Genomic DNA, 11,184 nt, shown 5'->3' with positions numbered 1-11,184 from the left:
TTGAAACATTTCCATCCTTGGTATTAAAAAAAAAGATGCTGATTTCTAAAACTAATTTGTAAGTTTTTAAAATTTAAACAGAATAAATCACTTTTACTTCGCGATCAGTCAAATAATAAACAACAATAAAAATATTAATCGACTCTACTGGCTATTATAATCTCTAATTGATATGTAATTTTCATTGTCAATTTATATTGGTTAAAAGAGCATCTTGACGATAATAATCAAACCAAATCGTAGTCGTATTGTCTTGACGATTATAATGGCCAGTAGAGTCGATTAATATTTCTAGTGTTTTTTTAAATTTAGTCTACTTTTTATAAATGTCATTCTTAATTTATGTTAAAAATATGTACGTCGTTAATGTGACTAAAGCTTATTTTTGTGATTGTTGTTTTTCTTTCCGAGTATTACATCATAATACTCGGTGAATAACCTATTCGTATTCATCTACGCAAGCTATATATTGCCTTACAGACGACAGACGTCGGGCATGCGCAGAATGGCCAAATTGTCTGCTCTAGAGTGAGACACGAATATCGTCTGCACCGTATTGTTGGCGAGCACACATCCTATAGAAAAGTAAGTCTGTCAGCAATATAGGAGTATTACATATATGGTGGCGCCCCAGCGCCGGAACACGGCACGGAGAAACGATACCGCGCAGGCGTGGGCGTGGCAGGACGGGCGTGCAGTCCGCCAAGAGAGCATTCGTCTTCCGGCTACCGAAGCGTGCAGTCGCGTCGTAGTATTTCTAACGAGATCGAATGTTCACTACGTTAATACGCGATTGTTATCGTAGCTGCTTTAATACTTACAAAGAGAGCGGAGAGTTCTTCCGACTATCGAACGAGGCCTTGGCGCCCCATATTAGAGGAAACATAACTGGATATCGAACGTTCCTCTGGCCGTTCCAATTGAAGGAAGGACGAGCTTTGCCATTGCGACGTAGCAACATTGACGAAGGACGAAACGGCCATCTTGGCTATTGAGAAAGCCCTCAGAGGTTTGGTCAAGGAAACGAGATCATTATTTTTTAGAGGCATCTACTGCAATCTCAATCAGGTAACATATCGAACTATTGTAACCCAAAGATCACTTTAAAGAATCGAGGAAGTCGATTAGAGCGGTATGACGAACACGACGTTCGTTTATAAGTACGATCTTTGATTACAGAGTTCGAGAAAGCACGAGCACGAGGCGACGGACTTTGTCCTCGCAGAAGGGCTACGTAGCTATTCATATAAAGCTTTCCGGAATTCGATATAACTGAGCTCAGTATTATTATTATTACTTTCATTTCGAGTGGTTGCAACCCGCGTGTATATACATTTATTTTCAATATATAGAACTTTTAACTTACATTAAAGATAAGGATTACAGAGAGTGAAACGTAAGACGGACGTGCACGTGTATTCGGTATTGTACTGGCGTGTATTGTAATTCGAAACCGTGGCTATTGGCAATTCATTAACGTTACGATAAAACTTATTATTTACGAAATATTTCTTATTAATTAAGTTGAATTCTCTATTCATTTACTGCGTTGATTATTAAGCGATTTAATATTCTTTCGATAACTAGATACAATGCGGAAGTTACTGTGTCAATTGAAATATAAAGTGCGTTATATTTGACTTATAAAAACACGTACAATATACTGTATAAGCATAATCATCCTTTCGATTACGTTAAATATATGTAATGTTCTTAATTATCTGTTGAAAGGGATTATTTCTGAACGATTACTAATTGACACAGTACTTCAGTTATACTTATTTTGTATATTATTGCCAATTTTATGTGTTTTGCTTATATATGACAAGTTTAATAGGAATGGTCCTTTTTTAAATAAGATTAAATCTGACATGCATTTGAATGCGTTATCATATTGCTAGATAAGCATACAGAACTTTTGTGTTCTTACAGTAATTTAGAACCAGAAATTATAATATTGGAATCTATAAGGAAGGATCATTCATCGCTGATTAATATCTTTTCTGATTTGTATTCTGCATTTCTTCGTTTGTATCCAAACTTTCTTATACGACTTATAAGTTTCTTATCAAATAATCATTAATTAAAATCACATTTTAATTTTGAAATACACAGTCTCTTTACCGACGAAGCTATGAGTGTAGTGTCGTTTCCCTTTCTATAAATCTAGAGTCTAGGCTCCTGCGCGAGCTTGTACGAAACACATTCCAAACAGTGTTCGATACGTTTCGGCTCAGTTTTGAGCCATCTTCAGTCGTTGCAATAATTAGAGCGTTCTCACTTTCCTATGGCGAGTTTCATGATTCAACGGTCAGAAACACAGACTAAAAAATCCATATCTGTAAATATGTCAGGATAAAGTAACAATTTTGAAAAATAATTTTATGAAACTCACCAATCGGTCTGAGAGCCAGGGAATACAGAGTAATATACAGTTTAAAAAGTAAACGACGAAACTAAACGATCCCGTCGGCACAGCAATCAACAATGATGTGAGGAGATTGCAGAGGAGAGACGAGTCGAACGTCAAAACACGAGCGCGAAATATACATAGTGAGTTAACAAGTAAAGCAAATTAATAGGTATTGGGAGAACCAATAGTCGGGCAGAATTCTAGCGACGTCACAATATTACGTGTACCAATAATGAGGATACAATTTGTCAACAATGTTCGTAGGCGCAAGCTATAATTTACTCAGTACAGTGGTATATGCATGATTCAAAAAATCCGTGTTGCTTTGCAAATTAATACCATTCTTCTGCAATTTTATGTAGGTCATCTCTGAAACTAATCTTCTAGAAAGAAATCTTTTGTTATCTAAGATTTCGACACTCTCCCAGTCAAATTCGTGATCACGATTCAATCTATGTTCCATAATAACTGAATGAGTCGTTGTATTTCTGTTAATGTGATTGCGATGTTCTGAAATTCGCGTTTTTAACTGTCTCTTCGTCTGACCCACGTATGATGCGTCGCAATCTTTGCAAGAGACTTTGTATACAACATTTTTATTAGATAGAGTTGGGAGAGTGTCTTTCTGTACTTTTATAAATTTATTAAGTTTATTTAGGCTGTAAAATGACAATTTGACATTTAAGTCTTGAACAACCCTTTTAAATTCCTCTGACACCCCCGGAACAAATGGAATCGTAAACCAAGAACATCGTTCCTCTTCGGTCGTGGGTGGAGATTCGGCTTGTATACGTGTACATTTATTCAGTAAAAATTTGATTCTGGTATTAATTGTATTAAAAATAAAAGTAATCGGGTAATCATTCTGCAAAAGAATATCTATTATAAATTTGATATTCTTTAAATGGAATTTCGGGTGAGAGAGTAAAAAGGCCCTATCCACCATACCTATAATCGTGCCTCTTTTTTTGTTAACAGGATGCTGCGACAAGTAATTGAGGTACCGGCCCGAAAATGTTGGTTTGTGGAACCAATCAAATTCTAACGCGCTCTCATTTTTAATAATTGTTACGTCTAAAAAATTCAGTTTGTCACCTCCAACTTTAATGGTAAACTGTAGTCTAGGGCGATAAGAGTTAAATAAATAAAGGATTGTGTCAATGGCATAAAAAGGTACAGCAAGCGCTATGTCATCTACATATCTAAAATAAAACGGGACCTCAAAAGTAATTTGCCGCAGAACCCTACTCTCCAAGTCCTGCATTACCATGTCCGCCGCAATGGGAGAGAACGGAGAGCCCATGGGAGAACCAAAATTCTGTTTATATATAACTGTCAAAACAAAAATACTTTGAGTCTAAAATTAATTTGACTGCTGTAATAAATTCAATCTTGGGTATGTTGCAATTTTTAGAAATGTGTGACCATTTATTAGAAATGCTTTCTAAAACTAAATCTGTTGGTATATTTGTGAATAAAGAGATCACATCTAAGGAGATCAGCACGTAATCATTATTTACGTGTGTTCCGTTTAATTTCTTGATTAATTCGAAACTATTATCGATTTGGCTATTTGGTTTAGGTATACTATCAGAGATGATCTTGTGCAAGAAAAAAGCTAATGCATATACGTAGGGCTGTCCATAGAAAAAATAATAATTCTGAATGGATATCCTGTTTTATATACCTTTGGTACTCCATAGACCCTCGGAAGAATACCATCAGTGCATAATAATCGTTTGTATTTTTCTTCCGAAATATATTTTTGATTTTTCCATCTCGTTATTGTATCTCTAATGTGTCTTGTAAGCTTTAGTGTAGGATCTTTATTAATTTTTGTGTATGTGTTTGTGTTCGATAACATATCTGCAATTTTATGTGTATAAAGATTTTTTTCCAATGCTACCGTGCTGTTGCCTTTATCAGCTCGAGTAAAGATGATATTCTGATTACTATTTATAAAAGTTTTTGTCGCTTTAACAAGGTTAGAAATTTCTAAGTATAGAGGAAATTTCGGAGAGAAAGAAAGAAGATTGTTAATAACTGGAATAGACCGGTTTCTCAAGCTCAACCTCTTATCAATGTGTAAACCACGTGTGTTACCTTCAATGCTTTTTATAAATTCAATGATGGTCTTCTTAATATTACTGGAAGATAACGAAAAGTTATCGCCTAACTGTAAGAGGCATTGGACCTTATCCGGTATTGTTGTAGAAGTTAACCCTTGTTTGCCACACTGGGATCAAATCAACCCCACGACCATATTCCCTTAATTATAAGTACCGAAACCTATGGGGAGCGGGTCTATAGCGACATCTGCCAATAGTTCGAGCATGCCACTATCCCCTCAAGCTAGTGGCATTACGCCGGGACCGTTAGTCTGTCTGTGGCAGTCGGTCCAAAGCGCAGTGGGATCACCTGCACCCCAGTGTGACAAGTAAGGCTAAATTCTTGAAATTTCAGTGAATTTTTTTTGCACTGTATTTCGACATCAGAGTGAAGAATAAGGTTGGTACATCATGTATGACGGACCAACCTTATTCTTTACTCTGATGTCAAAATACAGTGCCAAAAAATTCACTAAAACACGAATTCAGCCTTACTTGCCACACTGAGGTGCAGGTGATCCCACTACACTTTGGACTTCCTCTATGAGAAAGCAAAAAGAAATTAAAAAAAAAACTAAAATTGATTGTAATGCTTCTTTTTTATTGTTTATAACATGAAAGTTTAATTTAAACAATAAATATTATAGCATATTTTGATTATAACACAAAGTTCATTTTTTCACGAAATTCCTTCCTTCATTTCTCAAAATAAATACCTTTTTTTAAAGGGCCACTAAACTACTATTTTTTTTCTTGTAGTACTACATCAGTAGAAGACTCACCTAAATTTTTAGCCATTTTTATGAAAAAATAAAAAAATAATGAATTTTTTTGTAAAAACAGCCATTTTTTTATTTTTTTGGGGCTATTTTAATTTTTTTATCATACATAATTTTAATTTTTGGCTATATAACCTACATCACTTTTAAAAGTAAGCTTTTAAGAAGTTCTAAAAAAATTGGCAAGTTAAAATATTGAATAGCTTATTTGTTATAACAATTTTTGTCGCTGGGGTAGATTCCACCCCAATGTGGCAAGTACGTGACGTCTACAGAAGTGTGGCAAGTAAGGGTTAAATTAATGAACCACCTATCTTGAATATGGTTTAACGAAGATTTCACAGTACTCGGAAACATAGAAGGTTCGATGTGAACTTCAAAAATATTTAAATTGTTGATGTGGTCCTTAACTAAGGAAGTAGAAGCAACAGTATCGTTTTTATTGTAAACATAATGAATGGGTTTTTAATTTTTGACAAATTATGTTTACGGAACAGCCACTCAAGCTTTTTATCGAGATTAACATTTTCTCTTAGAAATTGATAATTATTTATTTATTTATATAGCAGTCTACCAACTGCCACATGTCTAAATAAATAAATAATAAATAAATGTTTAAGTAAAATAAAATAATCCAATTTTATTAATTACCATGTCTTATCAATTACAAAAATAATTGCGGCAACTACATATTCATTTTGTAAAAATAAATTTGCAATTTATTGGTGGTAAATACGTAATCCTATTAACTATATCATTTTTGCCAATTGTAGTCGAAAAAAATAAACCTTTCTTGTATATCTTTTTTCTTGTCATCTAAACCTGTATTTCAAAGAATTCAAGTTGTGATTAATTCAAATCCAACAGGTAATCCGTTTTAGCAATCAGAAAAATATATAGGGAATAATATATGATGTTGAAACAATAAATTAGTATGTTAACATTATATTGCAATAAATATATATTTCAGTGGCACCCCGGAATGAGACATTTCGTTGGATCAACCTATATATTTTTTTCATCCAATTACTTTTTTTCTCAGTAGGCAATGTAAATTAGATGCCTAATTACTGAGATGTTTACCTTAATATACAATATTTAAATTTTGTATTTACTATTTAGAGTATTTTTATACTATTGTTTCATATTTTCTTGTTACAGGATATCGACGAGGAAGAGGACGCGGTCGGAGCCGGCAACGCTGGTATGCTCAGCGTGGCCGCGTCAGGGGTAGCCCGCGACAATACCTGATAATTAATCAATATTATGCATAATACGCATAACTAGTGAGAGGGCTGAAATGCATCGACGATCGCTCGCTTGCTTGCGTGCGCGCGGGCTCGTGCGCGAATGCGAGCTCGGGTTATCATTCATTCGCTCTCGAACGAGCCACGAGAGCTCTGTTAAATGACAGTGTCCCATGGAATTACTGCGGAACTTCACGTCCGTTTAGAACGATGCGCGCGAGGTGAGGACTGAAAAATGCGCGAGAGGGAAGAAAAGGTGAAAAACGAATCGAGTTCTCTATTGGGAACGGGCATGATGACGTCAGCTAGCCAATATGGCGGCCATAGTACGGATCGTAAACACGCGAGACATATGTATGCTCACGAAGTTTTGTTGATAAAATTGCAAAAATACGTAAAACGTGTATAAAAGTACAGTCACTATTCTTACGGAGTGTCTGAATGTATTAGTGTAGACTGTAAAAAAATTGTTGGGACAAAATGAAAGTGATTTCTTCAAAAAGGAAAGTTTCTAACCACGAATACTGTTGTGTGTACGGCTGTAAATCTCTCGCTTCTGACAATCGGGAAATATCTTTTCACAAATTTCCAGAAGAAGGAAAATGTACAGTGGAAGTTACAAATAAGTTCGGCACAATAGAAAAAATTGATAAGCGTAAGGCTTGGATAATGGCTATACACACTGGAAAAGCGGTGACAAGCAGAACGAAAATTTGCTCCTTACATTTTAGTGCTAGCGACTACGTTTTCTCAGGTACTTTCTGTTCAATTTTGTTTACGTTGTTTATATAAATATGTATATAAAAATGCAATTAAAGTTATACATTTTTATATTAATTTTTCTTAGAGCTAGAATATCAAAGGCCACGTCTAAAAAAATCTGCTGTTCCAACACTTCAACTTCCCATGCAAAAGATCGTTTCTACTGCTTCAAAAGCCAGGGCTGAACGAGTTGCAAAACGAGAAGCGAAAAAAGCAAACAAAAAGGAGAAAGAAGAAACAGTGAAAGATACAGACGAGGCTGTTGCCATTGATATCAATGAAGTTGGAGTTGACAGCACGGGAAACAATGAGACGTTATTAATTGCAGATGAGGAGAAAACTAAAGTTAGGGACATCGATGTTCAAACGGATTTCTATTCTTCATATTATGATCAAATAAAAAGCGATCGTGAACTAAGTACAGCTACAGGAATTCCTAATTTTGAAATATTTCATGTAATAGTGAGTAATGTAAAAAAACTGTACAACAATGCTAAGAGTAAGTTATCAGTAGAGGAAAAAGTGATGCTGACATTTATTAAATTAAAACAAAATATTTCATTTGCTTTTTTGAGCACTTTGTTCAATTGCTATTCTGTAAAAACGTGTCGAAGGATTTTTGTAAACATGATTAGAGTACTGCGTGCATGTTTCGACAGCTGCATACATTGGCCCTCAAAACAAAAGATCCGTAGAAATATTCCAAACTGTTTCCTTCCATTTCCTGATATTCGCATAATATTAGATTGTACGGAAATACTTTTGCAAAAACCTAAATCTGTATGCTGTCAAGCGATAACATACTCTAATTATAAATCAAACTATACTTTAAAGTTCATGACAGGTGTTACACCAGCTGGAACAATTTCATTCGTAAGTCGTTGCTATGGAGGTCGATTTTCGGACAAAGCAATTTTTGAACAAAGCAACTTGTTTAGTTTGCTAGAAAAACATGATAGAATAATGATTGCTAGAGGATTTTTTATAGATGCACAATGCAAAGAACATGATATTCAAATCGTTAGGCCTCCATTCTTAAAAAATAAGAGTCAGTTATCAGCAGAAGAAGCACTTCTTAGCCAACAAATAGCAAAAGCGAGAGTTCATATTGAACGCAGTAATCAGAGGCTGAAAGTATTTAATATATTGAAAGGTAGATTTCCCATTAGTTTGATACATCTTTGTGAAGATATTTTTATAATTATTTGTGGTCTTGTAAACGTATGTTCACCTATTTTAAACGACGATAAGTTTCCTGTGTAAAAATAAATGTTTACATATTACAAATAAATTGATACAAATGTTTGAAACAAGAATCATTTATTATTTTTTTCGTACGTACATACAAAATGCAGCATTTGCTGGAAATAAACATGTTTTAAGGTATATACTAAATCAGTCACATATTCTTCGTCAACCGGAACACGAATGACTAAATAAGTCTTGTCGAAGGATGCAAAAATCATGAAATCAGTAACTTGAACATTAATTATAGCCATGCATAATTGAACTTGCGCGTAGTACATGTGGCGTTTTTTTTAAGTACAATTTTCATCGAGATATTTTAACTTCGGAACCACATCGTCAATGTTATGATCTTTTCCATAAAAGGGACATTTTATTTCAATTAATTTTAATACATTTCCATTTTCGTCCAAAATAACACCATCTGGTGAACATGCCAACCACGGATTATTATTAGAAACTACCAAGCCACATTGGTGCATTTTCAGTTGATAACTATTCTCATATACTTCGCGAGCAATTGGTTCGTTTTGTATTCCGTGTTGTACATATTTATTGGAGTGTTCTTTTGGATAAAAATAATTTAAACTTTTTCTTTCCCAGTTGGGTTTCTTATTATTCGCGTATGTGTACAACTCATAACACCGAGAACTTGTGATCCTAAATTTACGCTCTTCTTTCCATGTGGCAAATGATCTTACACTATCTATGCAAATCTGTCTGTAATCTCTACGTAGTCTATGTGTTGTGTTTTGACAGCACTCTTTAAGGGTCCCTACATCTAATTTTGATAAGTTTTTCATAAATTCTGAAGTATTTGTTCGGCTTATAATTGCGTCTATATTATTCGTGCAATCGTGGGAGACACTGTTATCATGCAGTTCTATTTCATCATGTCTTCCATACCTAATTAAACATAAAATAAATAAATAATAATAACAATGTATAAAAAATAATAATAATTTATTCCTTCGTATCTATAATCAAATGTATAAAAACAAATTGTAAAAAAAATTGTACAATCACTTTTTATTGAAATTCATTCACATATAGGTTATATACAGTAAATTTCTTCGTATAATTAAATGTATAAAAATAAATTGATAAAAAAATTGTGTACAATGATAACAACTCTAGACTAACTTACAAATGTTTTTTCATAGCGCTTGATGAGACTGAAAGCCAATTTTGATTTATCTCCTCCCTTTTTTCTGCAGACACATTAACTACTTCGGTTTTTATTTTTTGCATGCAAGGGTGATCCAGTAAAGGCATCGGTTCATACTGTTGCAATGCTTCTTTGGTTTTTTTTTTCCAGGAGCACTCGACATCAGTGCATGACAGTTCGTCAAGCTTCGAAAGTTCGACTCTTAAAACATAAAAAGAAATGAAACATTAAAATAGAAAAAACTAAATTATGCATTAATTAATCATCTTAGAATAATTTCTTAAATTGCATGCGAATTGACAGTCGCTATGCGATAAACTGATTATATTTTAAAACTTTCTGTTCATTGAGGTTAGAAAAAATGTTAGTTGTTAAAATCATGAGTATATACTATAAATTTTACTTACACTACATGTATACCAAAAGCTTATTATTATAAAAAAATATAAGATTCAACTTACATAAAAAAAATTCATACCTTTGACAAAACATGAGTGCTGCAATAATATGTTTGCATCGTCCGCTGTTTCCTGCTTTGCAGGAGCAGCACATTTTACCGATTTCTCCACTAGTTGAGATACTTCCTTCAATTTTATGAGGAATTCCGCTTTTCAAGCTAGATGTTTGCAAACATCTAGCTATTAATTGTATCGATCCGTCTTTGATTTGCGGTAAACGACCACAAGATACGATGTGTCCAGCTTGTAGTAATTTTTCTCCTTCCACGATATTCCGAGACGACAGAGTCGAGTCTGCATATCTGCAGATTTCTAACAATGTTAGAAACATGATTCAGTTTTGCTGGGTTCACTTTACACTGATTTATGCTTTCTATATCGACAAAAATGCGTGAGCACACATGTGTCTCGCGTGCACTCGCGTGTTTACGATCCGTACTATGGCCGCCATATTGGCTAGCTGACGTCATCATGCCCGTTCCCAATCCCACACAAACTCCGAAATGACGCCGTTATCATTAAGAACGGTCTTATCGGTTGTAGGGAGTGACCATTATCTCCGAACTGTTTCTGCGTTCATTGAGCCCGGCGAAGACGTTTTCCTTTTAAGATATGACCTCGTTGGTTGGATGTAAAAAGTCCTCGTGGTTCCATGGGAAATAAAAAATCGCAAATGTCTTTTGATACGGCAACATTACGCGATACCGAATAAAACGTAATTGCCTCTAGGTCGCCAAAAAATCAAATTGTATTTCCTGCGAGACTGTGGGAGTTTTGTTCCTATATGTCACTTTTTATTATTGTTATCAAGGATTCATGTGAACATTAAAGTTGATTCCGAATTTCATAATATTGTTGCGCTGCGCTTCGCTATTTCTTAAGCACTCGCGTTCGCGCCGCGCACTCCCGGATTCGCGAAAGAAAGAAGCACTCTTTTAAAAAGGAGGATCTCGGATTTATTCAGGTTCAGAACGATTATACATAAAAAGGTCTGGAGAACAGGT

At 34.5% G+C, this 11,184-nt stretch overlaps 1 protein-coding gene and 1 long non-coding RNA gene across 3 annotated transcripts; one reads left to right on the top strand and one right to left on the bottom strand.

Moving 5' to 3' along the window:
- Positions 1-728: 728 nt before the first annotated feature.
- Positions 729-8,625, top strand: LOC139823734 (uncharacterized). 2 transcript variants are annotated; one of them, XR_011734863.1, is made up of 4 exons: positions 729-1,068; positions 1,180-2,553; positions 6,462-7,301; positions 7,395-8,625. It is a non-coding gene; the product is annotated as an uncharacterized lncRNA (long non-coding RNA). The 2 variants fall into 2 exon arrangements; XR_011734864.1 differs by having other exon boundaries at positions 1,162-2,553.
- Positions 8,626-8,650: 25 nt separating this feature from the next.
- On the bottom strand, positions 8,651-10,630 carry LOC139823733 (uncharacterized). Its single transcript, XM_071796241.1, has 3 exons — positions 10,201-10,630; positions 9,702-9,923; positions 8,651-9,460 (listed from the first exon to the last, which is right to left on the bottom strand). Exons 1-3 carry the CDS (start codon positions 10,509-10,511, stop codon positions 8,848-8,850), a joined length of 1,146 nt encoding a protein of 381 aa, XP_071652342.1. The 5' UTR covers positions 10,512-10,630; the 3' UTR covers positions 8,651-8,847.
- Positions 10,631-11,184: the final 554 nt, after the last annotated feature.

The sequence above is a fragment of the Temnothorax longispinosus genome, unplaced genomic scaffold (genome assembly GCF_030848805.1).
Source record: "Temnothorax longispinosus isolate EJ_2023e unplaced genomic scaffold, Tlon_JGU_v1 HiC_scaffold_17, whole genome shotgun sequence".
NCBI lineage: Eukaryota > Metazoa > Arthropoda > Insecta > Hymenoptera > Formicidae > Temnothorax > Temnothorax longispinosus.
Note: the sequence above shows the minus strand (reverse complement) of the source record. Positions and strands in the feature narration are given on the sequence as shown.

Bases quoted from the DNA above. Each gene is read 5' to 3' on its own strand.
- LOC139823733 (XM_071796241.1), bottom strand. From the start codon at position 10,511: ATGTTTCTAACATTGTTAGAAATCTGCAGATATGCAGACTCGACTCTG. The intron at 9,924-10,200 runs GTATGAATTTTT...TTATGTTTTAAG, and splicing joins GCACTCATGTTTTGTCAAAG to AGTCGAACTTTCGAAGCTTG. The intron at 9,461-9,701 runs GTAAGTTAGTCT...ATGTTTAATTAG, and splicing joins AGCGCTATGAAAAAACATTT to GTATGGAAGACATGATGAAA.